The following is a 27,512-nucleotide window of genomic DNA, read 5'->3' as shown; positions in this document are numbered from 1 at the left end:
CGTGCTGGAGGGTGGCAGAAGAATTAACAGGCCGGCTTGGTGGTGAAATGGGTCCAGCCCCCCTTCTGGGGCTAGCCCAGTGCTTCCTGCCCCATGCAGCTGTTCTGCTGGCCTGGGTACACTGAACCCTGCCTCAGCGCGGGGGGGACGGACTCGGTGGCTTCTCGTGGGTTCCCCTCGTAGGTCCCTCCCAGCCCTACATCTCTGTGATGCACGGGGCGTCTTTCCGCAGGGCCCACCCCCAGTGGCTGTTCTCTGGAGCGTGTCCACGCGTGCCCGGGCTGGGGGCACGAGCCACATGCACACCTGCTGCATTACAGGGTGCGGGGCAGTGCTGGAGTGAGTGGAGATGCAGCGGGGGGGGGGGTAGTGTGGGGGGTTGGGCACAGGGCTGGGAGTGGGGGGGAGACCTGGCTTCAATTCCTAGCTCTGCCTGGGTGACCTTGACCAAGTCACTGACTCTCTCTGCCTCAGTTTCCCCAGCTGTAAAACTTGCCTTGGTTTCCCCAGCCATGAGGTGGGAAGACTTGCCCTGCCTTGGTCTAGTCAGGCTGCGAGCATTTTGGGGCAGGTGCTGTGTCTCACTGTGCATTTGTACAGCTCCTTGCACGCTGGGGCAGCGAGCTTGGCGGAGGTGCTTCCGTAATGCACCTAATAAAGAACAGGAGAGTCCAGCTGTGCCGGAGGCTGCCCCGCCTCGCAGCCTGGGGGAGGAAGTGGGTGGGGTGAGGACAGCGAGGGGGGTGGAGGCAGGGTGGCCCTGCCTCAGAGCTCCACATACCATGGACAGCTCCCTCTGAGCCAGGGCTGGGCTGGGTGGCACAGCTGGCTCCGTTCTGCCAAGCAACCCGCAGAACCGGCCCGACTTGCCGAGGTGCCAGCCACGCGGTGTCAGCAGGGAGGTGAGTACAGCTCCGGCTGGCTTTGCCCAACATCTCCGTCCCTTCCCCACCCTCTGCCAGTCTGCCTGGCGGCCCGCTGGCCCCTGGCGGGTGGCAAAGCCCCAGCCACAGGGTGGCTTCTGGGAGGGCATCCTCTCTGCATCCCTCCCCCCAGCTGCAGGAAATCCCCCTGCCCTCGCTGGCCACAGCTTCCAAGGGCGGCGACAAAACTTCTTTTCCTCCCCAGGCTTCCTGGGGAAACGGAGGGGGGGCCCTGCCGCCGGGCCGGCGGGATAGACGTAGTTCTGCTCTGGGAGCCAGGGGTCCAAGTGGGGCAGAGCAGGGGCTGGTGGGGGTCAGAGGCATGAGGCTGATGGTGTCGTGGTGTGGAGGCATTGTGCCCCATTCTGCCCTAACGGGGGGACCCCACTGTGATGGCAGAGGGGTCCTGCTCGGGGAAGAACCGGAGGCTGTCCTTGGTTATTTGCATTGAGACTGAACTTCCTCCTAAAACCCTTGGCTGAGCGTGAAAACAGACAAAGGGAAGATGGGTCTGGCTTCTGAGCCCCCTCCCTTCCCCTGTACCCCCCCCCAAACACATGCAGGCCTCGGAAACGGCCTTCCCCCCCACCCCCGGCTTTGAACCCGCTTTCTTCGCTCGCTGGGGGCCGAGATGAACTTTCTCCAGCAGGCCTGATAAGAGCCCCTGCGGTTTATGGCTCCGGGGCAGAGTCCGGGGCAGGCTGTAAATCGAAGGTGAAGGTTGGCTTGTATTTAAAAAACAAGCCCCTCTATAAAAGACGGGAAGGGTTTAAAATAGGAGCAGATGAGGCAGGACAGAGCAGACAGCTGCTGCTGCAGGCCCGGGGCCGTCAGGTGGAGCCCAGGGTCGCGGGCACGGAGCTGCGCCAGGATCCTGCTGCTAATAATATTTGCCGTCGCTCCTGACCTCCGCCCCAGCCCCCAGGGCTGCGTTTGCCCCCTGGTCAAAGCAGGGATCCCTCCGCGGCCCCGCTGGGGTGGAAGCTGGCTCGCGTGACTGGCCGTGGGCCCCCATCCTCAAAACCATTTTACGCTTCTAACTTCCACGGGACAAGCAGGAGGCTCTGGGGGTTGCCAGGGGTTGTGGAGGCAGAAACCGGGGGCCGCTCGGTTGCCTCTCCCCTCTTTGCCACTTCACCGCAGGGGGCGCGGCTGGGCCAGCGGGGTTCAGGGCCGACCCCGTGTGGCTGGCAGCGGGAGCTGCTGAGAGCTGGGGTGCCCGGCTGGGAGCAGAGCGCCCTGTAACCTCCCCCTCCAAGCGGTGGGGCTGGGACACCCTGAAGCCCAGGCCCCGAGCGGGCCCAGCGCTGGGCCCAGAGAAGGGCTAGCAGGGCTGGGGAGTGCAGCTCGGCCGACAGGCGGTGAAGCCTTAGATCGTCCCCCATGAGCTGGGACCAGCCAGCGCTGGCCGAGGGGGGCTGGGGCTTCTCTTCTAAGGGAGGAGTCTCCCCTCGCTCAATGACTATGCCATGGCCGTACCTGGGTGTGGGGGGGTGGAAGAATCAGGACCCCTGGGTTCTGTTCACGTGGGACTGACCACCCCCAACCTGCCCCTCCCCTTACAGCCATATGGCTGTGCCGACAGATCCCCAGGGCATGCGGCTCCTGGCAGGGGGGCTCTGGGGGCTGCTTTGGAGGGATAGGGTGGGGGCAGGGAGCAGAGCCGGGGACAGAGCGTGTCAGGGGGGCGCTGGACGGGAGGGGAGAACAGGGCCTGTGCAAGCCAGGAGATGGCCCAGCCAGTTCCTCCTCTCCCCAGCTGGCATCCTGCTCCAGCTGGCTTCCTGTCTTGACTCACTCCTTTCCTGGCTCCGGCATTAACCCCTCCGGCACTGGGCCCACCTGCTGCGGCGGGATCTCGCCCTTCCATGGGGACCTCGCTTGTTTCTGAGCCCTTGGGGTTTGTCCCCGCACCCACCGGCCTCCTCCTGCTCCTGCTGCGGCTTTTCCCTCGGGGCCTGGTGCTGGGGTCCCCAGCCCTGTAAGCCCCTGAGATCTCAGCTTGTCTTCTCATGTTCAAAGAACAAACCAGTTCCACATCTGTCCGCTGCACAATCAACAGCTGGGGAATGTGGGGTACCAAGGGGCAGGGGGGATGACACAGAGAACCCAGGTGTCCTGCATCCTAATTTCCTGCTTGACCCACTCACCTCCCCATGCCAAGCAGGGAACCCAGATGTCCTGACTCCCAGGCCCTTGCTCGAAATACCCAGTTCTAGGCACACCCCTGGGTCCTGCCACCCAGCATCACTGTTCTAACCACTGGGCCCTCCCCCCTCCCCTTTCCATCTGGCTGTGCTAGATTGGGGGGTCTAGTGTTGCCCAGACCCTCACACTGCTGCTGCCCTGGGAGCTCCTGGAGGCAGCTCAGCAAGAGGCCCATCGTTCAGGACCTGCTGCCGACGGGACGGGGCAGCCCTGCTGCTGGCGAAGGGGCACCTGGCTGCCTGGCCAAGCCCAGCCGGCATAAACGAGCCAGCTACACAAACACAAGACTCCCTTCTCCTCTCAGCTGCAGAGTGGGAATAGGATCTAGGCTGTCTGGCTCCCAGGCCTCCGTACCCTATTCTAACCCACCAGGCCCCCATCCCTTCCCAGAGCCAGGGATAGAACCCAGGAGTCCTGCCTCCCTGCCCCACCCTGTGCTCTAACCCACTAAGCCTGACTCCCTTCCCAGAGCCAGGGGAAGAACCCAGGAGTCCTGGCTCCCAGGCCCCCCTGTCAGAGGCAACGTGTGTGTGTGGGGCAGGGGAGGTCACATGCCCCACCCCAGATTTCTGCCAGGGTTTGCCAGCTGGGCCCCCTCCCTGGGCAGCAGCAAACAGCTGAGAGCTGCAAGGAGGGGCTGCTGAGGGTGAGGGGGGATGTGCCTGGGGGGAGTGTGACTCAAGCTATGTGGGGGGGAAGGGGACAAACTTTTAAATTGTGCCCCCCCCAACTATCAGCAGGTACCAGTCCTCTCTGCCCCCTGTGCTCTAACCAGTAGACCCCCACTCCCTTCCCCGAGCCAGGGATAGAACCCAGGAGTCCTGGCTCTCAGCCCCCCCTACTCTAACCACTAGACCCAACTCCTGTCCCAGAGCCCGGGATAGAACCCAGGAGTCCTGCCTCCCCGCCCTAACCACTAGACCCACTCCCTTCCCCGAGCCCGGGATAGAACCCAGGAGTCGTGGCTCCCCGTCCCCCTGCTCTAACCACTAGACCCAGGGACCTGGGCTCTCCTAGATGGATTGAGACAGGGACAGAGGCTGCCATTCACTAGCTATGATGTGAGCCGCGGCTGATCCTTAAATCGGGGGTGGGGGGGCGTGTCCCCCTGCTCAATCCGTGGGGCGCACTGCACCCCCTTTGCAGGGCTAAGTCCCTGGGCAGCAGGGACCCCTCCGCTCACTGCTCTCCCCTCTGCCCGTCTTCCCCTCCAGCGGCTGCCTCCCCACTGCCCGCTGGGGCCATGGAAGCCAATCTGCCCCTGCTGGACACCACCGGGGTGGGGGACCTGGTGCTGCTGGACCCCCTGTCGGAGGAGTCGCTGCTGCAGAACCTCAAGGAGCGGTTCGGGCACCAGGAGATTTACGTAGGTGTCGGAGGCTGCGCGGGGGCGGGGAGCAATGGGGCCGATCGGGGGCTCCTCCCCGCCCCAGGTGCCTGAAGACGGAGCTCTTGGGATACCGCCCCATGGGGAAGGATTGGTGCACGCCTGGCCCGGGTCCGGTCCCGTATGGCAGGGGTGGGTGAGGGGGACTCGATACAGGTGGGGGCGCGGCCTGTGGCAGACTGCCGGGCACCCGGCTCGCTCCCCGGCATGCTCCTGCATCCCGGATCTTCCCTTCTTTTCCTCCCTGGTGTGCTCAGCCCAGGCCCCGCACGCTTCGCGCTCTCCCCCGCACGCTCACGGCCTCTGCGTTCCCTCCCCAGACGTACATCGGGAACGTGGTGATCTCCGTGAACCCGTACCAGCCCCTGCCCATCTACTCCCCGCAGACGGTGGAGGAATACCGCAACTGCAACTTCTTCGCCGTCAAGCCGCACATGTGAGTGGGCCGGGCGGAGGCTGGTGGGGGCCATCGCTAAGCGAGGGGGGCGAACTGGGGAGTCAGGGAATGGGGCTCGGGGTCATTCCCCTCTACGGGGCGGCAGCTCTGATCTAGCCCCAGTGCGGGGACTGGCTGGCTCAGGGGGCAGGGAAGGGGGCATGGGGCCTTTCCCCTCTAGGGGGTGTCATGGAGTCCCCGGGCGATGCTCTGGGACGGCTCCCTACGAAGCCAGTCAGGACTCTGGGGAAGTCTCCTCCCTGGGAGCAGCCTGTCTGCAGGACACACAGCTCCCCCGGCTCCACCTTCCTGGGTCTGACCCCGGAGCATTCAGCCTCCTCTGCCCCTCCGTGCGCTTCCCACAGCGAGTCCGCCCAGGTGGGGTCCTGGGGCAGCCAGAGGGTCTGCCCCCCAACTCCGCAGTCAGACGGGACTCTCAGCCAGCCAGGAAACCAGAAGGTTTATTAGACGACAGGAATATGGTCTAACACAGAGCTTGTAGGTGCAGAGACCAGGACCCCTCAGTCAGGTCCGTCTTGGGGGGCAGTGAGCCAGACAACCACGTCTGCCCTTCACTCCATGTCCCCAGCCAGCCCCAAACTGAAACTCTCTCCAGCTCCCTCCCTTTCCCCCCCCTCCTCCTCTGGGCTTTGTTCCTTTCCCGGGCCAGGAGGTCACCGGATTCCTTTGTTCTCCAACCCTTCAGCTCTCACCTTGCAGGGGAAAGGGCCCAGGCCATCAGTTGCCAGGAGACAGAGTGTCGCCATTTATGGACCCTGGCCCTTTGCTCTGCAACAATCACACCCCCTTATCCCACCATCTAGAGACTTAAGAAATGCTGAGGGGAAACTGAGGCACCCCTACAGTATTCAGAGGAAACATTAAGAACAGTCCCACTTCGTCAAAGGGGGCACCAGCTCTGATCTAGCCCTAGTGCGGGGACTGGCTGGCTCAGGAAGGGGGGGAATGGGGCACGGGGTCTGTCCCCTCTAGGGGGCACCGGCTCAGATCTGGCCCCAGGTTGGCAGTGACTCAAAGCCCTCCAAGCCGTGGTGGCTGGTGTGGCACGAATCAGAGTCTTAAGCCGGTTCCCGGAGCTGGCGGCAAGGGCGGGTTCCCGGCCCGTCCTGTCCCAGGGTGGACGACGAGTCCATAAAGGGCTTATGTATAATTGAGTCAAACCTGGGGGTGCGCAGGGTCCCTGACTCCGCTTCAGCGCAGCTCGCAGGAGTGTTTGCTTGGGGGGCAGGGGGTAGGAACAAGCATTGTGTGATATGGTGCCCCTCATTCCTGACCCACAGCCCCCTGCTAGCCCAGCCGAGACCCCCAAGGCCGGGCCTCCAGCCAGGCTTCTGGGCTGGGGAGTGGGGAGCCCTGGCCGGGGGGGCGGGATCTGTCCCCTTCTAACCCCTCTCCCTTTACCCCCACCCACCCCCTCCTTATAGCTACGCGATCGCTGACGATGCCTATCACTCCCTGCGGGACCGCGACAAGGACCAGTGCATCCTGATCACGGGCGAGAGTGGCGCGGGCAAGACAGGTGAGGCGGGGACGCCCGCCCCCAGCCGAGCCTGGGGTTGTGGGGGCTAGGGATGGCGGGCGAACCCCTCGGGGTCGTCAGCCGAGTCATTCCCATGGGGGAAGTCATGCGGGGGTCCGTGACGGAGTCACCCCCCGTTCTGTGCAGCCAGGAGCCTGACAGGACCCAATGGCCGGGCTGTTGCTTGTCCCCGCAGAGGCCAGCAAGCAGGTGATGTCCTACGTGGCCGCCGTGTGTGGCAAGGGTGAGGAGGTGAACCAGGTGAAGGAGCAGCTGCTGCAGTCCAACCCGGTGCTGGAAGGTGGGTGCCCCCTGGCCCTGAGAAGAGCCCCTAGTTCCCCCGCCGGGGCCTGGCCGGTTCATGCCCCGGCCCCTGGCCCGGGAGGTGTCAGAGGCCATGGGGCTCCCAGGTGTTCTCCCCGCCAGGGCCTGGCCGGTTCGTGCCCCGGCCCCCGGCCCCCGGCCCAGGGGGTGTCAGAGGCCACGGGGCTCCCAGGTGTTCCCCCTGCCAGGACCTGGCCGGTTCGTGCCCCGGCCCTGGGGGTGTCAGAGGCCACGGGGCTCCCAGGTGTTCCCCCTGCCAGGGCCTGGCCGGTTCGTGCCCCGGTCCCCGGCCCGGGGGTGTCAGAGGCCACAGGGCTCCCAGGTGTTCCCCCTGCCGGGGCCTGGCCGGTTCGTGCCCCGGCTCTGGGGGTGTCAGAGGCCACGGGGCTCCCAGGTGTTCCCCCTGCCGGGGCCTGGCCGGTTCGTGCCCCGGCTCTGGGGGTGTCAGAGGCCACGGGGCTCCCAGGTGTTCCCCCTGCCAGGGCCTGGCCGGTTCGTGCCCCGGTCCCCGGCCCGGGGGGTGTCAGAGGCCACGGGGCTCCCAGGTGTTCTCCCCGCCGGGAGCCTGACCCGAGCTGGCTCTGCCCCAAGTTCGTCTGACCCTCCCTCCATACCAGCCTCGAACCCTGGCTGTGCCCCACAACGGGGAGCCCCCCGCGCTCTGCCCGTGGCACGTCCCCCACACCTGCTCCACCCTAGAGGGGCTGCCCTACCGCAGGTGAGGGGTGGGGGGAATCCCATGAAAGGTACAAATAATGATCCCGCCCCACCCCCCCGTTCTCGTTGCAGCCTTCGGTAACGCCAAGACCATCCGCAATGACAACTCCTCCAGATTCGTGAGTGGTTCTGCCTCCAGGCCCCCACTCCCCCTCGACTCCTGTCCCCCCAGAGTCTCCCTCCCGCACCCTCCCGACTCCTGTCCCCATCCCCCACAACTAATGTCCCCCCCCGCTTCCCCCTCCCCTACCCTCCCCACTCCTGTCCCCCTCCCCACGACTCCTGTCCCCCCAGTTTCCCCCTCCCCTACCTTCGTGACTCATGTCCCCCACAATGCCACCCTGCCCTGCGACTCCCATCCCCCCAACGTTCCCCTCCCCCACCCTCGCGACCCCCCGTCCTGTCCTGCCCCCTGACTCGTCCATCTCTGCCTCTCCCAGGGCAAGTACATGGACGTGGAGTTTGACTTCAAGGGCGAGCCCCTGGGCGGTGTCATCAGCAACTGTAAGTGCCCCCGAGCCCCCCGCGGGCCCGTGGGCAGGGGCCGGGCCGGGACCGGGGCCAGCAGCTCCGTGCAGGCCCGGCTGGAGAGGAGTGTGCGGGCACCATGCCCTCCAACCTGTGCCAGGGGAGTGCAGCGCGCCGGGACCCGGCAGGGACTGGGTTAAGGCCGGAGCGGGACCTTGGGGCCTCTGGGGCGGGGGGGGGTCCCAGCTGCTTCCACCCCTTAGCCGGAACTTCGGCTTCCTGCAGGGAGCAGGGCCACAGATCCGTTCCCAGCGCGGCACAATGGAACAATAGGGGCTGGACCCCCGCCCAGTACCCCTCCCCGAGCACCCGGCTCCCCGCCCCCTCCAGCACCAACTGGGGCCCAGAGTCTGTGCCCCCCTCCCCCCCAGTGACCCCCGGGGCACCGATTCTCCCCCCCCACCCCAGCAGCCTCCTGGGGACTGATCCCCTTGGCGGTGTTGTGGGTGACCCTAACGCTGAGCCGGGGCTCCCCCGTGTCTCCCCTCCGCTCTCCCTGCTGCAGACCTGCTGGAGAAATCCCGCGTCGTGAGACACGTCAAAGGGGAGAGGAATTTCCACATCTTCTACCAGCTCCTGGCCGGGGGATCTGACCAGCTCCTGAGTAAGGCTGGGGCCCCCTGGGCTGGGGGACGGGGATGGGGTTTTGGGGCTGTGTCGGGGGATGGGGTTTGGGCAGTGCCCCCACTGGGCTGGGGGCCGGAGGCAGGGTTTGGGGCCCATCGCTGCAACCCGGGCAGGGCCCCGGGGGGACCCAGGCAAGTGCCAGTTGTGGGGGACCCGGGCGGGAGGCTGCTCCTGGCTGAGCCGCAGCCTGTCCCCTCTCGCAGGGGAGCTGAAGCTGGAGCGGGACTGCAGACGCTATGGATACCTGGGCCAGGAGGATCGCAGCCTGCCGGGCGTGGACGACGCGGCCAACTTCCGAGCCATTCAGGTCCAGCCTCGGGGCGGGAGGCGGGTGAATCAGTCTGTCCGGGTAAAATGGGACCCCCTGAACTTGCCCCCCAAATCCCTACACTGCACCCCTGTCACGGGGCCCCAGGCCCGGTGCTCGGCACCTGCTCCAGATGAAGCTGCCCAGGACTCTGGGGCGGGGTCTCCCCCGGGGCAAGGAACCAGTTCGGTCACCCCGTGTGCTCCCTGCAGCAAGTCCCCCCCCGGGGGAGCCTGACACCCCCCCCAAAGGGCCCTGCCCCCCACCCGCAGCCGGCAGTGACTTCCAGCCAGTGGGCGACCGACGGGTTGCTAGTCGCTGGGGACCCAGCGTAGGACGGAGCTGGTTAGCACCCACCAGGGACTCTCCCCCGAGTCCCAACCCCGGAGAAGGACCCCTTCCAGCTGCCCAGCCGCAGTGTTCCCCCCCTTCCCCCTGCCCCCCCACTCTGGGCTTTGTCTCTTTCCCGGGCCAGCAGGTCACCTGGTCTCTAGCTGATCCTCGCAGAGGAGGGGCCTGGCTGCCACTTGCCACCCTTACCAGGCTACAGAGTGTCGGCCATTCTCTGCAGCCCGTTGGCCGTCACACCTGCCCCATAGGGGTCACTGTGAGGACACGCCCTTATCCTACACCGCCTAGATACTTGAGTAACACAGAGGGGAAACTGAGGCACACACACAGTATTCAGACAAAAGATTAAGAACATTCCCACTTCGTCACAGCCCCCAAACTCAGGTCCCCAAACCTGCACCCCAAACTCTGCACCCCCAAACCTGCACCCCACACTCAGACCCCCAAACTCTGCACTCCTCTGTCTCCCTGGCAGGAAGCCATGAAGGTCATCGGCTTCTCGCCAGCCGAGGTGCGGGCGCTGCTGGAGGTGACGGCCGTGGTGCTCAAGCTGGGGAACGTGCAGCTGGACAGCCAGTTCCAGGCCAGCGGGATGGAGTCCTGCAGCATCCAGGACACACGAGGTCAGGCAGGGGCCCGCGGTGGGACAGGACCCCTGCCCTCGGCCCAGGCACCCTGTTGGCACCGTCAGCCCAGGATTGGCTCCCCAGTCGCCCCTCCCGAGGCCCCCTCCCCTGGGTTTCACCCACCCCCTCCCTGATCCCGTGACGGTCTCGCCTCCTGCCCCCCAGCAGCCCCCCCCGGCGGCATTCCCCATGGAGCTAACCAGGCCTCTCCCCATGCAGCCGTGCGGGAGATCTGCGAGCTGATCCGCCTGCCGGAGCACGTCCTGGAACAGGCCCTGTGCTCCCGCACCGTGGAGGCCAAGCAGGAGAAGGTGGTGACGGCTCTGAGCGTGGCCCAGGTGAGCGAGGGGACGGGGCTGGAGGCCCAGAGCCAGACCCCTTCCCTTTGCCGCGCTCGGTGTGTGCAGACATCTCCATCAGCCCCCTGAACCCTGCAGCCCTGCATCTCCTCCCAGCGCCCCCCAGGTCCCAACAGGCGTCGCACCCCGTTAGCGGTGGGGCTGAGCCGCGTTCGCGCCCCCGCCTTTTACTCTCCCCAGCGACCGGCCTCCTCTTGCCAGGGCTGTCCCAGGCTCGGGGTTTTTCTGGCTCAGTCCCACGGCCGCGGGAGCTCCCTGGTGTCCAGCAGGGCCTGGATGGGGCCGGTGCCGAGACGTGAAGTTTCTTGTCTGACCCTCCCTTGCTCAGCTCCCTGGCTTGGGGCTGAAATCACCAGCTCAGGAGCAGGTTCTTCCCCCCCTGAGCGGGGCTGGCCCACGTGGGCCCAGCCCCAGGGTCCCTCTGAGCCGCCCTGCGTAGCCGCCAGCCTCCAGCCCCTTTGCCTCTGCTCCTAGGGCTGCTATGGGCGGGATGCCCTGGCGAAGAACATCTACAACCGGCTCTTCAACTGGCTGGTGACCCGCATCAATGAGAGCATCAAGGTGGGTGTGCTGGAGACGCCAGCCCCAGGTGGGGCTCGAACCCCTCTGTCATGGAGTCCCCGGGCGATGCTCCCTACGAAGCCAGGCAGGACTCTGGGGGAGCCTCCTTTCCCCAGGGGAAGCGTCCTATCTCCAGGGCAAGAAGCTCACACGGCTTCCCCCTTCCTGGGTCTGACCTCGGAGCATTCAGCATCCTCTGCCCCTCCGTGCGCTTCCCCCAGCGAGTCCGCCCAGGCGGGGTCCTGGGGCAGCCAGAGCGTCCTGCCCCCCAACTCCGCAGTCAGACGGGACCTTTAGCCAGCCAGTAAAAAAACAAAGTTTATTAGACGACAGGAACATGGTCTAACACAGAGCTTGCAGGTGCAGAGAACGGGACCCCCTCAGCTGGGTCCATTTTGGGGGGCAGTGAGCCAGACAACCACGTCTGCCCTTCACTCCATGTCTCCAGCCAGCCCCAAACTGAAACTCCCTCCAGCCCCTCCTCCTCTGGGCTTTGTTCCTTTCCCGGGCCAGGAGGTCACCGGATTCCTTTGTTCTCCAACCCTTCAGCTCTCACCTGGCAGGGGGGAAGGGCCCAGGCCATCAGTGGCCAGGAAACAGGGTGTCGGCCGTTCTCTGTGTCCAGACCCCTGCACACACCTGCCCTCTAGGGCTCTGCAATGATCATACACCCTTATCCCACCACCTAGATACTTAAGAACTGCCTAGGGGAAACTGAGGCACACCCACACTATTCAGATGAAACATTAAGAACAGTCCCACTTCGTCACATCCCCCCCACCTAGATACTTAAGAAATGCATAGGGGAAACTGAGGCACCCACACAGTATTCAGAGAAAACATTAAGAACATTCTCACTTTGTCACACCCTCGGAGCGGGAGCCCCCCGGCCAAGGTGCGGGAGCTGCTGTGTGTAGCCTGGCCAGCAGGGGGCTGGGGGGCTCCCTTCACCGCTGGACAGAGGCTATTGAATCCCCTGCTCTCATCCCGGGCCCCCCCCTTCCACCTCCCTGTCCTCCCATCTGCCGGCTTCTCCCCCCCACCTTGCCCTCACCCTGAGTCCTGCCCCCCTCCCTGGGCTTTGCTGGAGCTCTTGTGCTGAACCATCCAACGGCGCCCCCCGACCCCCCCCCCGATCCCTGCCCCCTCCCTGGAGCCCAGGCTGGGCCCTCGGGACGTGGCGAGTCCATGGGTAACGAGCCCCCCTGTTTGCCCAGGTGGACTCGAGCGAGCGGAGGAAGGTGATGGGAGTTCTGGACATTTACGGCTTCGAGATTTTCCAGGTTAGTGCTGGGTATGGCAGGCCGCTCGGCTTCCCCTGTGCAGGGCAGCGGGCAACTGGGGAGCCTAGGGTGGGGATAGCAGGGGCTGCGGGTCGAGAGCGAGGGGCACCGCAGAGCTGGGGGGAAAGCCCAGGGCTGGGCTAGTGGAAGGCTGAGGGGGGCTGCAGGTCGGGAGCGAGGGGCACCGCAGAGCTGGGGGGAAAGCGCAGGGCTGGGCTAGCGGGGGGCTGCAGATTGGGATTGAGGGGCCCTGCAGAGCTGGGGGCGGGGTGGTAAACTTGCCATACTCCCGGCTTCCTGGGTGCGGCACTCTCCTGCCTAGAGCAGCAGCCCCGGGGGGAGCAGGGAACGTGGCCGCGAACCCTCATCCCACGGGCCCTTCTGCCTTCTCCTTCTCGCCCAGAACAACAGCTTCGAACAGTTCGTCATCAACTACTGCAATGAGAAGCTGCAGCAGGCCTTCATCCTATTGACGCTGAAGGAGGAGCAGGAGGAATACGTGCGGGAGGTATCGGGGGCCCTGGGAAGCCGCCGGGCGGGCCCCATTGCCTGTAGTTCCCCTGCCGATACGACCCCCCTCGCCCAGCGCAGCGCTCCGATGGCCCCCCAGCGAACGGCACGCGGCCGACGGGCGACTGTTGGCACTGAAGTTACAGGCCTTTAGCCAGGGCAGTAAACAGCCTCAGCTGTCAGGAGAGGGGGGGTTGGAAATGACGTATCTCCCCCCCCCCGCCTCCGCGCCCCGGGTGTCCACAAGCTGCTCCAGCCACCCCACCCAGCAGCTGCCGGCAGCCTGGCCCCCAGCCCCCGCGGCCGGATTTGGCTGCACCCTAACAGGAAGGTTGGGAATAAACACGTGCAAAGCCCCGGGGCTCCGGACGTCCTGGTCCCCAGATCCCGCCGGAGCCCGAAGCCCCGAGTGAGAACTGCGGCCGGTGGGGTGATGGGCAGAGGCAGGCGGCGCGTGGTGACCGCGGGGCCCGACACGGTCACGGGGCCGGAGCAATGGGTCAGACAGATGCAGCCGCGGCTGCTTTGTTGGGTTCAGTTCCTGGCCCAGGGCCACCCCGTGGCATCCCTGCGAACCGGCCCTGTCCTGCTTCCTGCTCCTGGCGTCAACTCCGCCTGCTGGGGGTTTAAAAATCCCGCGCGGGCCTCTCTTGGCTCGGCCCCTCGACTTTCTCCAGACTGGGCCGGGAGCTCGGACTCCAGCTCCCCCACCCCCCGGCCTCTGGTGTGAGGCTCCCAGGCTCCCGCCGGTGCACCCCAGCCCCCACACCCAAATCCAGCTGGGCTTTGCAGCCTGGACTGGAAGTGGGGGGTTTAGCCAGTGAAATCCCGTGGGCGCCCCGGGCCGTCCCCCGTCAGCTGGACAGGCCTTTGCTGGTTTTCCCAGCTGGTGCCGCTGCCAGCCGGGTCAGGGTCCGACGGCCGCTCTCCTCCCCAGGGCATCCAGTGGACACCGGTGGACTTTTTTGACAACAGCATCATCTGCAGCTTGATTGAGGACGTGAGTTGCTGGTTGAGCACTGGCCGGTGGGGATGGGACCAGCTCTTGGCGGGAGGGGGCCTGCGGGCGGGGGCTCCCCACCCCTGGCCAGAGGAGCCAGGAGAAAACATGGGCACCACTTACCGGCCCTAAGCAGGGGCCAGGCCCAGTCCCTGCTAAGGGGGCAGTTCACCCCCTCAGCCTTTTCCCTGTATCGCCGGCACCTGCCCCCGCACACGTGGGCGACCTGGACCAGGGGCTGGTTTGGCACAATTGACCTTTTCTGTACTGGAAAGTAATAGCAGGGGGCTGCGGGTCGGGAGCGAGGGGCACCGGCAGAGCTGGGGGTTGGGGGTGGCCAGGGCTGGGCTAGCAGGGGCTGTGGGTCGGGAGTGCGGGGCACCGCGGAGCTGGGTGGGGAGCCCAGGGCTGGGCTAGCAGGGGGCTGCGGGTCGGGAGCGAGGGGCACCGGCAGAGCTGGGGGGGGTGGGGGAGCCCAGGGCTGGGAGCGCAGGGGGCTGCGGGTCGGGAATGCGGGGCACCGCGGAGCTGGGGGGGGAGCCCAGGGCTGGGCTAGCAGGGGCTGCGGGTCGGGAGCGAGGGGCACCGGCAGAGCTGGGGGGGGTGGGGGAGCCCAGGGCTGGGAGCGCAGGGGGCTGCGGGTCGGGAATGCGGGGCACCGCGGAGTTGGGAGAGGGGCCCAGGGCTGGGCTAGCAGGGGGCTGCGGGTCGGGAGTGCGGGGCACCGCGGAGCTGGGGGGGGGCCCAGGGCTGGGCTAGCAGGGGGCTGCGGGTCGGGAGTGCGGGGCGCTGCGGACCCGGCTGGCCCCAGGTCCGTGACCCGCCGGCTCTGCGCAGAGCAAGGTCGGGATCCTGGCCATGCTGGACGAGGAATGCCTGCGTCCCGGCCTGGTGACGGAGGAGACCTTCCTGGCCAAGCTGAGCCAGGTGTTTGCCAGCCACAAGCACTACGAGAGCAGAGCCACGCAGAACGCCCGGCACGTCACGGACGCCAGCCTGGCTGGGCCCTGCTTCCGCGTGCACCACTACGCCGGCAAGGTGAGGGGGGCACCCTCCAAACTCCCAGCATGCACTGCCCGGCGTGGGGGGGCCTTTGTGGGCTCCAGTGGTTAGACAAGGGAGCTCTGGGAGGGGAGTGGGGTCCAGGGGTTAGAGCAGGGCGGGCTGGGAACCAGGACTCCTGGGTTCTGTCCCTGGCTCTGTCAGGGGAGTGGGGTCCAGGGGTTAGAGCAGGGGGGACTGGGAGCCAGGACTCCTGGGTTCTGTCCCTGGCTCAGGGAGGGGAGTGGGGTCCAGGGGTTAGAGCAGGGGTGGCAGGGGCAGGCTGGGAGCCAGGACTCCTGGGTTCTGTCCCTGGCTCAGGGAGGGGAGCGGGGTCCAGGGGTTAGAGCAGGTAAGCCGTGAGCGGGCTGGGAGCCAGGACTCTCTACCTCGGGGTCCCTTCCACCTCCCAGCCCTGGGGAGTCAGGGGCGCCCCTTTCAGTGATGCTGTGGGTCCATCCCCCCGCAGGTGACCTACAACGTGTCGGGGTTCGTGGAGAAGAACAACGACCTGCTGTTCCGCGACCTCTCGCAGGCCATGTGGAAAGCTCAGCACGAGCTGTTGCGCTCCCTCTTCCCTGAGGGGGACCCCCAGAAAACCTCCCTCCGGCGCCCCCCCACCGCGGGCTCCCAGTTCAAGGCCTCGGTCGCCACGCTCATGAAGAACCTCTACTCCAAGAACCCCAACTACATCAGGTGGCCAGGGACGGGGCTCCCACAGGAAAGGGTGGGAGCAGGGCTACAGCTCAGCACCTGCCGCTTTCAAATCCAGGCACTATGGGAGAATCTCCCTGGCTGTGAGCAGTGTAGGGGCTCTGACACACAGTGGAGTGAGGAAGAAACTCCCCAGCTATGAGCAGTGTAGGGGCTTTGACACACAGCGGAGAGAGGGGAGAAACTCCCCAGCTATGAGCAGCGTAGGGGCTCTGACACACAGTGGAGTGAGGGGAGAAATTCCCCAGTTATGAGCCGCGTAGGGGCTCTGACACACAGCGGAACGAGGGAAGAAACTCCCCAGCTATGAGCAGTGTAGGGGCTTTGACACACAGTGGAGCGGGGGGAGAAACTCCCCAGCTATGAGCAGTATAGGGGCTTTGACACACAGCAGACAGAGGGGAGAAATTCCCTGGCTCTCAGCAGTGATGGGGCTTTGACATACACTGGCATGTGGGGAGATTCTCCCTGGGCTGTGAGCAGTGCAGGGGCTTTGACACACAGTGGAGCCCTCTCTAACCTTATCCCCTCTCCGGCCCAGGTGCATCAAACCCAACGACAACAAAGAGCCCGGCGTGTTCACGGACGGGCTGGTGCAGATGCAGGTCCGGTACCTGGGGCTACTGGAGAACGTGCGGGTGCGGCGGGCCGGCTACGCCTACCGGCAGGGCTATGAGCCATGCCTGGAGCGCTACAAGATGCTCTGCAAGCAGACCTGGCCCAAGTGGAAGGGCGGTGCCAGGTAGGGGGGGTGAGGAGCACGGGGGGGATTGTGGGGGCTGGGAGCACCCTGCTGGGAGGGGAGCTGGATGTGCCCCCTGGGGGGGATGCTGAGAAGGGGAGCGCTGGGGGGTGGGGAGATGTCAGCCCCACGCAGGGAGGGTTGGGGGGGGGCTGGAGGTATCAGAGGTGCCGGCAGTGCCCAGGGGGGAGGCTGTAGCACCAACTGGCTGAGCCCCATGGCGCTGCCCCCCCTCTTGCTCGTCACCACCCTGGCCCTGGCCTCCCCTGCCTGCCCCAGCCCTACTCCTGCAGTGGGGTGGCTTCCTGGGGGCCACCTCTTCCCCCTGGGAGTTTTCTGCAGGGGGTGGGGGGCCCGGAGCTCCAGCGACCCCCGGCGCGGAGCAGGAGCCTGAGTCCGGTCTTTGGCGCAGGGACGGCGTCCAGGCCCTGCTGACCGACCTGCGCGTCCCCCCGGGGGAGCTGGCCTACGGGCACACCAAGATCTTCATCCGCACCCCACGCACCGTGAGTCCCTGCCGGGCTGGGGTGGGGGTAGGAGAATGGGCTAATCTGAGACGGAGGGGGGAGGCTTGCTTGGGAACACCCCCGCTGTGTGTGGGGGGCAGTGGGGGCGCGGGTCCAGCTGCCAAGGCCGAGTCCTGCCCCCTTGCCCGGGAAGCTGTGGGGCATCCCTGGCCCTTCCAGCTGGCGTCCCGAGAGAGAGGGCGGCGGTCCTGGGCTGCCAGGGGCGACTGGCCTGGGGGCTGAGCTGTGGGGCGTCTAGGGCTGGAGGTGGGGCGGGGGCGGACCCTGAGTTCCAGCCCCGCTGAGATCAGATGCCAGGGAAAGGTCCCTGCCGACCCCTTTCGTCGCTGGGGTGTCCGTGCGAGGCCTCCTGCCGCAGGCAGCTCCTGAAGGGTTAACGTACTTTGGGGGGGGCCGTCCTGGCTCCCCAGCCTGGCTTTGACCCTCCTGCTGTCCCCCCCCCCAGCTGTTCGACCTGGAGGACAGGCGCCGGCTGCGCGTGGCTCAACTGGCCTCGCTGATCCAGGCCACCTACCGCAGCTGGAAGTGCCGTACTCACTACCAGCAGATGCGCAAGAGCCAGATCGTCATCTCGGCCTGGTTCCGGGGACAAGCGGTAACCCCGTCCCCCCCCCGTCCCCTCCCACTTCTCCTCAGCCCCGGGGGGGCCCTTAGTTTGGCTGCTCTCCCACCCGCTCTGGCTCGGGGCCCCTCCCTGACCCGGGCGGGACTTCGCTCAGGCTAACGCGACTTCCCGAGTGAAACCGCGGGGCATTTCTTAGGTGTGTTACCTGGCCGGGATCGGGGCCCCATTGCTGTACGGAGGGAGGGTCGCGGGCCAGGCCCTGCCCCACAGCGCTCGGCCTACACAGACAAGGGACGGAGGATCGTCCCCTTGCCCAAAGTCTGCGCTGAGCCAAGAAGAGGACCCAGGTGTCACGGAGTCCCTGGGCGATGCTCTGGAACTGCTCCCCATGAAGCCAGTCAGGACTCTGGGGCAGTCGCCTTTCTGTGAGCAGCCTGTCTTCAGGACACGCAGCTCACACAGCTTCCACCTTCCTGGGTCTGACCTCGGAGCATTCAGCATCCTCTGCCCCTCCGTGCACTTCCCCCAGCGAGTCCGCTCAGGCGGGGCTCCTGGGGAAGCCAGAGGGTCCTGCACCCCAACTTCGCAGTCAGATGTGACTCTCAGCCAGCCAGTAACACAGAAGGTTTATTAGATGACAGGAACATGGTCTAAAACAGAGCTTGCAGGTGCAGAGAACGGGACCCCTCAGCTGGGTCCATTTTGGGGGGCAGTGAGCCAGACAACCACGTCTGCACTTCACTCCATGTCCCAGCCAGCCCCAAACTGAAACCCCCCTCCAGCCCCTCCTCCTCTGGGCTTTGTTCCTTTCCCGGGCCAGGTGGTCACCTGATTCCTTTGTTCTCCAACCCTTCAGCTCTCACCTTGCAGGGGGGGAAGGGCCCAGGCCATCAGTTGCCAGGAAACAGGGTGTCGGCCATTCTCTGTGTCCAGACCCCTTCACACACCTGCCCTCTAGGGCTCTGCAATGATCATACACCCTTACTCCACCCCCTAGATACTTAAGAACTGCCTAGGGGAAACTGAGGCACCCCCACACTATTCAGAGGAAACATTAAGAACAGTCCCACTTCGTCACACCAGGTGTCCGGGATCCCCACCTTAGCTGCAAGACCGTCCTGCCCCTTAAATCCTCCGTTCGGACGCAGGGCTGCTCTGGGCCGGCACCGGGGTGTGTGCAAACCCACCAGGACGGGACCCGGGGGAAAGGTCTTCAGGGCCCCCAGTGCCCGGCTGCGAGAAGCCGTGCCCGGCCCTCGCTGGCATCTCAGCCTAGTTCCCTGCCCCGCCCGCCGTCGCCCGTTGCACACCCGGACTTTCCCCTTTGCAGCAAAAGAAGCGGTACGGGCAGATGAAGAGTTCGGCGCTGCTGATCCAGGCCTACGTCCGGGGATGGAAGGTGAGAGGGCAGTGCCTCTTGGAGAGCCCCCCCAGCCAGCGTCTCTCCGGGCCGGCAGCCCACGCGGGGCCTGCAGACGCACATGGGGGATGAGCCGTCGGGATGAGCCCAGCGGGCAGGGGGCATCTGGCCGGCGTGAGGGAGGCACCGATATTTGGCCCAGCGTGGTGGAAACCTTCGCCGGGGATCTTTGCAGGACGGCTAGGCAGGCCAAGTGGGACGGGGTGCTCGGCGCTGCTGGGGAGCCTAGGGTGGGGGGTGCGGGCCTGAGGGAGGGGGGCGGCAGATTGGTCCCAGAGTCCCGGTAAGAGGCCGGCTGGACCCCAGGGGAGCTGTGATTCCGGGGGGCACCGCCTCGCTGGAGCACATCGCCCCCTACAGGACCCTGGCCTGTGCCCCGCCCGAGTCGCTCCTCCCGGGGCCGGGCTCTGGTGCATCGGAGTCTCTCGGTCTGTCTCTCCGTGTCCGTCTGTCCTTCCTCCTCCTCCTCCTCCTCCTCAGGGCTCCGGCGGGGCTCTGATCTCTCGCCCTCTCCTCTCCGCAGTCTCGCAGGCTCCTGCGGGAGCTGAAGCACCAGAAACGCTGCAGCCAGGCCTCGGCCACCATTTCCGCCTACTGGAAAGGGTACAAGGTAACCGCAGCCCAGGTGCCGGCCCGGCGCCCCCGTGGGGCCTCTGTGCCATGGCTTCCGGTCAGCCTTTGCCCACGTCCACCCCGCTGTCGTGCCCCAGCTGCCCGCTCGGGGGCGCTGCCGGCGGCCGGGGAGCCGTTGGGCACCCAGTGCCCAGTCTAACACGTGCTTGACCCGTGACTTGATCCCAGGCCGAACGCCCACAACTTTCCCTGCCGGCTGGTCCTCCTGCACCTGCCTCTCTCGCGCTGTCCCCGGACTGTCCTGTCTTTCCGCCCTGGCCCTCTGTCGGGTTGGGGGCAGCTCGTCTTCTCTGCTCCCTGCCCTGCTCCAGAGCCCGGTCACGGCTGGGAACGGGGCTCTCCGGCGATGGCCGGCCCAGCCCGGGGTCTGGGGCAGCCAGGGAGGGGGCGCGGTGGGTTGGTTGCCCAGCGGGCTAGTCCAGGAGAAAAGCAAGTGGGGTTAGCCAGGAGAGAGGCGGGTTCCCTCCGTCGCCCAGCCATCTCACGCCCTGGCCCACCATGGGGCTGCTCACGGGGGTGTCTCCCTTTGCAGACGCGGAAGGAATACAAGAAATATTTCCGCTCTGGGGCGTCCACCACCCTGGCCAATTTCATCTACAGGAGACTGGTGAGTCGGAGCCTGCCCAGGGCTGAGGGAATGGACAACGGGCTGCAAATCTTCAAAGGGGGCGCTGAACCGCTTAAGGGATTGGGACTGGGACATGGGCCCTTTCCCTTCTAGGGGGCGCCGGCTCCAATCCGGCCCGAGGGCAGGGGACTGGATGGCTCCAGGGGGCGGGAAATGGGGCATGGGGTCTGTCCCCTCTAGGGGGCGTCAGCTCCGATCTGGCCCTAGGACAGGGACTGGATGGCTCCGGGGGGTGGGGGCGGGAATGGGACCCAAGGACTTTCCCAGTTGGGTTTTTAAAATGTCGAATTGTCTAAAATCAAAGCCTCCAGAACCATTTTCAAACCTCTAGAACAGGCCCTCTGGGGCGATCTAGCTCCCAGGTTTGAATCTAACCCATTTGAAAGCAGCCCCACTCTAGGACCTCGTCGGTTTCCCTCTAGACGGTTCTGCATTTTCACCCCCTGTGTTTTCTGCTCTCCGTCGCCCAAAGGTGCAAAAGTTTTTCCTGGGGCTGCAGACCAACCTTCCCCCCATGGTCGTGACAGATCGCAGCTGGCCCGCCGCCCCCTACAAGTTCCTGGCAAACACCAACGAGGAACTGAAGAAAATATTCTGCCTCTGGAAGGTCTGAGGCTACGCACGGCTCATGTCAGAGAAGAGGCCAAACCCCGGTCCTGGCTGCTTATCCCATGGCTGTCACCGTGGGGAGAGGGTCTGACCCCCTGATTCCCCAGCAGAGCTACGTCCTGCCTCCCGCAATTCCCTCCTTGCACTTCAGCGGGAGGCACTTTTCTGATCTTCCCCTCCTAACCATTAGGCAGCTGTTCATCAGCTGCCATGTCCACCCCAGAGGCGGCTGCATCTCAGTGCTGGGGAAGTGAATCCTGTGCAATAGCTGGTACCAACAGCTAGCGTGTCCCATCCTAGAGATGGCTGCATTGCAGTGCTGGGTGACCAGTCCCCGTTCAGCAAAGTTCCCCCTCCCGCTCCAGAGCTGGCTGCGTGCCTGTCCCTCAGCTGCCATGTCCCAATTCCAGAGGTGGCTGCATTTTAGTGGCAGGCGAAGCAACCTCTGTAGTTCCACTCTCCGCCCTGCCTCCCTCTGGGTTTTCTTGGTGCACCTGCCCAGTGCGTCATAAATAACAACGGCCCGTCAGCCCCTCGCTGCTCCTGGCCGGGGAGCTGCCCGCTGTGATTCCCCGCAGCTGTCTCCCTGCGTGCGTTGTGCTCGTTATTCACCTCCCCTAGGGTCCTGGTGGGCGCCCCCCACCCTTTGCCCTCTCTGCAGGCGGGATCTGGGTTCCGGTCCTGACCCGGCTTCCTCCTCCCCTCGGCAGGGTAAGAAGTACCGGGACCAGCTGACTCCGCAGAGGAAAGCTCTCCTGCAGGACAAGCTGTGTGCCAGTGAGCTCTTCAAAGACAAGAAGACCCTGTACGCCAAGAGGTTAGCATGGGGTGGGGGGGGGGGTCAGTCCTCCGGGGAGGGGGGGGGTTCGGTCCTCCAGTGCAGGGCTCCCAATCCCAGAGTCGGGGTGGGGCAGCAGGACTCCAGCTCGTGATTTAAAGCGAGGGGTTGGGGGTGGAGGGGGCAGCCGGGCGGCTCATGGGTCCCGCTTGGTCTCTTCCAGCCTCCAGCAGTCGTTCCAGGGCGAGTACCTGGGTCTCCGGAAGAACCCCAAGTACCGGGCGCTCCACACCGCGGCCGAGGGCAAACTGGTTCTGGCCGACACCGTGCGAAAAGTCAACCGGGCCAACGGCAAGGTAGGGCGGCCCCTCCCCGCCCCGGGCCGAAGGGCCCATGCACAGAGCCTCCCTGGGGGAACCAGCCTCCCCTTGGTCTCTGCTAGGAGCTTGCCCCAAGCCCCTGGCTTCCTGCTGTCTCCTCCGCCGGCCGGCTGCAGCGAGGTCTCCCCAGCACGGCCCTCTGCTGCCCCCCAACCTGCTCTGTGGGTCGCCCCGGTGTCCCCAGGCCCAGCTGGTCCCCGTCCCCCTCTCTGGGCAGGGGATAATAAATCCTCGCTCTTAGCTAGCGCTTTTCATCCAGAGATCTCCAAGCGTGCCCCAAAGGAGGTCAGTATAGTCATCCCTCTTTTATAGGGGGGAAACTGAGGCACTGAGCGGGGCAGTGACTTGCCCGAGGTTACCCCGGCCAGAGCTGGGAACAGAGCCCAGGTCACCTGTGTGCCCATCCTGGGCGCTCCTCTCTAGGCCACGCTGCTTGGGATCGGGCCCCGACGGGCCGTGCAGTGCACCTGAGCCGAGCGCCCTGTGTTGAGGCCTCCCGGGACTTGGTGTCTTGGCCCCTTTGGGGTTTACCGAGGTGCAGATTGGGGCGTGATGGCCCTCCCCCCCGAGTGTCTGGCAGCCCCTACCTGCCCTCACCCTCCTGCCGGCTCCTTTGCAGACGGTTCCCCGGCTCTTCCTGCTCACCAAGAATCACATCATCCTGGCCGACCCCAAGGCCGCTCAGCCCAAAACCGTGGTCAGCCTGAGCGACATCCGGAGCGTCTCGGTCACCCGCTTCTCCGACGGCTTCTTCGTCTTGCACCTCAATGAGGTACGGCCCCGGGGCCGGGGGGAGACGGGGCATAAGGGGCCCTGTAGGTGAAGGGCCAGCACTCGCGGCTGCCCGGGACCCTTTCAAACCCACACATGCTCCCAGCTGGGGCATGCTGGGGAAGTGTAACCAGCTTCCCCCACGGGATCTTGGGAAAGGATTTTCCGGGGGGGGGCTGTGCGTGACCCCCCACTTCCCACCAGTCCCCCTGGGTGCCCCTAAGGTTGTGTGGAGCAGTGCTGGAAAACTCTGTGATGCATTCCCAGAAGGCATTGCGGCTCGGGTGGGAGGTGGCCGGAGACCCCCGCCTCCCCGTACCAGCGAGCTAAAATGTGGGGGGGGGCCGTCCCTCTGTTTGCTCCCCCCCCTTAGACCTCCACAGTGGGAACCAAGGGGGACTTCCTCCTCGTCAGCGACCACCTGATCGAGCTCGTCACCAAGCTCCACCAGACGCTGCTGGAGACCACCGCCAAGACGCTCAACCTCCAAGTGGCTGATGAGTAAGGGCAGGGATTAGCCAGAACAGTGGGGGGGTGGAGCCTGAGCGGGGGGGGGGGGCAGGGGAAAAGGAGGCTTCTGATTGGGCCGATGGGCATGACTGTCACCTACCCTAGGTGCGTGACGGTCTCTGTCGCCCTCTGGTGGCTTGCCTGGAAGGGGATAAGAGTCTATTACCGCTGCTGGCTGAGGGACCCAATCCTCTAGCTCCAGTGGTTTGGAGGTTCGTGCTTCTAGCGCGATCTGGGCGTGGATTCAAATCCCGCTGTCAGCCCAAGAGGGTCACGGCCAGGGTCTCAGCCCAGATCTGCGATGGCCTGGGCAGGCCGGGCTCTGAGCCGCAGCTGTGGCAGCCTGGCACGGCTTGCAGCTCCGGCTTTTTCCCCAGCAGGGGGTGGTGTGTTGGGCGTCCTTGGGGGGAAGGGCGGGGTGGGACCGCGCCAGGGACCGGGGCAGGATCCTGCCGCTGATCTCAGAGCGCCCGGGGGTCCGTGCAGGTTCTCCACGCAGTTCAGCAAGGGCAGCATCGCCATCCGGATCGTGGAGACGGCTGAGAAGAACCACACAGCGCCCGTCTGCAAAAAGAAAGGCAGCCACAAGATGGAGGTCCTGGTCCACTGAAGCGCCAGGGCGCCTACGGGGCAGGACGGCTGGGAAGCCGCGATGCCAGCAGATGAGAACCTGATGCTCGAGGACCCATGACAGGGCGAGATCCCGCCCAGCTGGGGGCACGGACCTTTCTCTTTCCGCTCTGATCTCTGCCAGTCTCTCGGCAAACCCAGGCAGCCCGAGGCCAGGGTCATACCCGGCTGCTGAGAGCCCTTCCCTGTCCAGAGTGGGGCTGCGGGGGAATCATCTTCACTCCAGGCCGGCTCCCTGCTCTCTGGCGGGGATCGGCGCAAATAGCATTAAATATCGGAGCAAGTCGGCTGGGTTCTGCCACCGTTATGTGTTGTGGTCGCACCAGGCCCCGCTGTGCCAGGCACTGCTCAGACCCCCAGGGAGAGCCAGCCTGGCCCTAGGGGCTCCTGGAAATATCCCCATTTTGCAGCCCACGGGACTTGCCCTAGGCTAGGTCACTTGGGAAGCTCGTGGCGAAGCGGGGGATTGAACCCTGGCATCCTGAGTCAGGTGCCATTAATCAGACGCCAGGGAGACGGGGCACAGATGCCACCGGCCTTGGCTGAGGAGCAGAGAGGCCAGCGGTGGGGCCGGACCAGCTCCGAGAATAGTGACAGTTTTGCGGCTGCTTCGGGTACCCTGGGCAAGCAGAGGGGCCCCGGCACCATCCCAGCTGCTGGCTCTTCTCTGCCACCCTGGCTTTGTCTTTCCAAGCCAGCAGGTGGAGTAGTTGGCACAGCCCATCTCAAGCGGCGCCGTGGGGCGTAGACACCCACTTAGGAGCTGGGGGCTCGTCAGGCCGGGAGCTCGGGTTTCATTCCTGGCTCTGGGTGCAGGGGTCTAGTGGGTTAGCGCAGGGATGGGGCTGGGTGCCAGAACTCCTGGGTTCTATTCCCAGCTCTAGGAGAGGAGTGAGGGGAGGGGGGGTTAGTGGTTCTGAGGGGGGAGACTTGGGAACAGAGACTCTTTGATCAAATCTCATCCACTCTCTGCCTCAGTTTCCCCCTCTGCATACCAGGGATGATAATCCTACCACGTTGGGGGAGGGAATGAAACTTTGCACGGTGCTGTGAGATTTTGATGTGTGGGGTCTGGGGGGCACAGGCACCCCTGGGTCTTGCAACCAGCAGAGAAGGCCCCAAAGGGTGAGTGATCATCCCGTGATGGCCAGTGTGTCCCTATCACAACTACTGAGGGGCTTGGTTTACCCAGCTGTAGCTGGTCCCATCCAGCCGGGGAGGTTGAGCGTGGGGCGTCTCTGCGGGGAAGGCTGCATTCGAGGCGTTTTCTAGCTCTGATTATTACAGTAGTGTTCAGGAGACCTGGGTCATGCTGCGCCAGGTGCTGTACAGGGCCCTAGTCTCAAAGCACATAGGAGCTTCATAGGGAAGGGGTGGGAGGGGAAACTGAGGCATGGAGTGGGGCAGGAAGTGGCCTCCGTCTCGCCACAGGGCAGTAGTGCAGCTGGGACTTGAAGCCAGATGTCTGGTGTCCCCCCATATCCTATACAAGCCTCCCCCTGCCCCATATCCCTGCCCGGCCTCAGGCCCGGAGTCCCAGAGAACCAGGCCCGTGGTTGGTCGCGTGGTTCGCGAGCTGGGGCTGGGGGGTGCCGGGGGCCGCTGGGCTCTCAGGCCGAGTTAGGTGACAACGTGTGGATGGGTTGTGAGGGCTGGGGCGGGGGGACGCTGCAGCCACCAGCGGAGATAATTCGAGGGCGGGTTTCTCAGGGTGGGCGCGGGGAGGGTCCTGGCTCCAGCATGGCAGGGCTGAGTCCCCGGCGCGTCGAGCGCCAGCCTATGGGCAAGTGCAGGACCGAGTGCTGTGGGGCTAGGGGGGACGGGGGGCAGCAGCTTTTGCGCCCGCTCAGCCTCTCCTCAGTCCTTCCTCTTCCCTTGGTTCTCTGCCTGCCTCTCCTGGGTGGTGAACGGCCCTGTCTCGGGGTCCCCGGGCGATGCTCTGGGACGGCTCCCTACGAAGCCAGGCAGGACACACAGCTCACCCGGCTCCACCTTCCTGGGTCTGACCTCGGAGCATTCAGCCTCCTCTGCCCCTCCGTGCGATTCCCACAGCGAGTCCGCCCAGGCGGGGTCCTGGGGAAGCCAGAGGGCCTGCCCCCCAACTTCGCAGTCAGACGGGACTCTCAGCCAGCCAGTAAAACAGAGGTTTATTAGACAGGGACATGGTCTAACACAGAGCTTGTAGGTGCAGAGAACAGGACCCCTCAGCTGGGTCCATTTTGGGGGGCAGTGAGCCAGACAACCACGTCTGCACTTCACTCCATGTCCCCAGCCACCCCCCAAACTGAAACTCCCTCCAGCCCCCCCCCTCCTGTGGGTTTTGTCTCTTTCCCGGGCCAGATTCCTTGTTCTCACCGGATTCCTTTGTTCTCCAACCCTTCAGCTCTCACCTTGCAGGGGGGAAGGGCCCAGGCCATCAGTTGCCAGGAAACAGGGTGTCGGCCTTTGTCTGTGTCCAGACTCCTGCACACACCTGCCCTCTAGGGCTCTGCAATGATCATACCCCCTTACCCCACCCCCTAGAGACTTAAGAACTGCCTAGGGGAAACTGAGGCACCCCCACACTATTCAGAGGAAACATTAAGAACAGTCCCACTTCGTTACAGGCCCTGTCTCCGCCACCCCCATGCCAGCATCAGTTCCACCAGGAGAGACCCCCCCCGGCCCATGGGAATGCGGGGGCCACAGCACCAGGCTCCCCTCTCACCGGGCGGTTCCCTCCCTCGGGGGTCCCTCTGTCACCACAGCACCCGGCGCCGACAGCCAGACTTCAGCCCTCTCCTGGTGGCTGCCCCGCTGGGTGCAGGGGCGGGCTGGGTGCCAGCCTGGTAAGGGGCATTGCAGGTGGCATGTGCCAGATCTTCCAGCCCCGAGATCTTGGACTGAAAAGCCCTGGTCCAAACCACAGCCGCGGGTGGCTCTGGCTGCAACCTCCCCACGCCGCCTGGGTCCTGGGGCCAGGCTGGGGGGCTGCGTTGCCCGGCACTGGGAAGGAGGAGGGGGCATTGGGCGGTGCTGTCTCCCACGGGTGGGGGATCTTGGGGGTAGAGGCGGTTCCCCTAGGTGGTCAGGGTCTCCGGCCCTGCGCTAACAAAGGCGCCTGGTCCCTCCCGTGCCATCCGGGCCCACCTGTCGTGTCCCAGCAGCGGTGTGAGGTTGTTGCCAGAGCGCCCCGCACGCCCTCACTGACCAGCAGGGGCCGCTGCAGCCTGGGTGACGGGCCCCGGGGCGGCTCCGGCGCCCGGCTTCCAAGCCAGGACCTGGAGTTCTGCCCGCGGCTCTGGCACAGCTGCGCCCCCTCCCCTCCCCTCGCCCCCCGAGCCAAAGCCCCGTGCAGACGCAAATGCCAGAGTAATTAGGCTCTGTAATTACAGGCCAGCAGCTGGAACCAATGGGGGAGCCGGGCAGCGGGGCGCAGCTATCTGCGGGGGCCGGCCTCGCTTGCCAGCGAGGGTCCCAGCCCCCCCCCCCCATGAACAGCACCAGGCTCCCCCCGAATTGTGCCCTGCCTGGAGCCAGCTTCTGCCTGAAACGCAGGGCCGGGGAGCCGGCTTGGCCATGCCCCTGGCACCCAATCAGGCTGGAGCTGTATGTGGGGGGGGGCGTCTCTCTGGACTGCAGAGCAGCTGAGGCTGGGGGGGAGCGGGATACGTGGGGGTGTCCCCTGCGGAACTGATGATGGGGTGGCCCCTCGTATGTTGCCTTCGTGTCCTCTGCCTGCCCGGCACGTTTGGGAGAGGAGCAGGGAGCCAATAGGGCAAATCTGTCCCTCCCCAACTCAAGAGGGAAACGTGACAGCACCCCCCCCCTTGTGGGGTGCCAGGGTGGGCCCGTGCAGGGAACGTCCCTTCTGCAACGTCACGATGTGGTTTCGTTC

The 27,512-nt window shown here is 65.5% G+C and overlaps 1 protein-coding gene across 2 annotated transcripts; it reads left to right on the top strand.

The window, feature by feature from the left end:
• The first annotated feature begins 762 nt into the window (after nucleotides 1–762).
• On the top strand, nucleotides 763–23,920 carry MYO1A (myosin IA). 2 transcript variants are annotated; one of them, XM_048832398.2, is made up of 29 exons: nucleotides 763–902; nucleotides 4,346–4,497; nucleotides 4,839–4,954; nucleotides 6,400–6,494; nucleotides 6,691–6,795; nucleotides 7,608–7,654; nucleotides 7,976–8,039; nucleotides 8,569–8,667; nucleotides 8,894–8,997; nucleotides 9,824–9,971; nucleotides 10,194–10,312; nucleotides 10,808–10,894; nucleotides 12,112–12,177; nucleotides 12,581–12,685; nucleotides 13,625–13,687; nucleotides 14,525–14,725; nucleotides 15,198–15,424; nucleotides 15,984–16,184; nucleotides 16,597–16,690; nucleotides 17,157–17,306; nucleotides 18,607–18,675; nucleotides 19,220–19,306; nucleotides 19,862–19,936; nucleotides 20,430–20,564; nucleotides 21,277–21,383; nucleotides 21,568–21,700; nucleotides 22,344–22,496; nucleotides 22,869–22,996; nucleotides 23,492–23,920. In XM_048832398.2, the coding sequence occupies exons 2-29, from the start codon at nucleotides 4,375–4,377 to the stop codon at nucleotides 23,613–23,615; spliced, it is 3,225 nt and encodes a 1,074-aa protein (XP_048688355.2). In that variant the 5' UTR covers nucleotides 763–902; nucleotides 4,346–4,374; the 3' UTR covers nucleotides 23,616–23,920. The 2 variants fall into 2 exon arrangements, with proteins under 2 accessions (XP_048688355.2, XP_048688356.2); XM_048832399.2 differs by lacking the exon at nucleotides 19,220–19,306.
• Nucleotides 23,921–27,512: the final 3,592 nt, after the last annotated feature.

Source organism: Caretta caretta, chromosome 20 (genome assembly GCF_965140235.1).
Source record: "Caretta caretta isolate rCarCar2 chromosome 20, rCarCar1.hap1, whole genome shotgun sequence".
In the NCBI taxonomy this organism is placed as follows: Eukaryota; Metazoa; Chordata; order Testudines; family Cheloniidae; genus Caretta; species Caretta caretta.
Note: the sequence above shows the minus strand (reverse complement) of the source record. Positions and strands in the feature narration are given on the sequence as shown.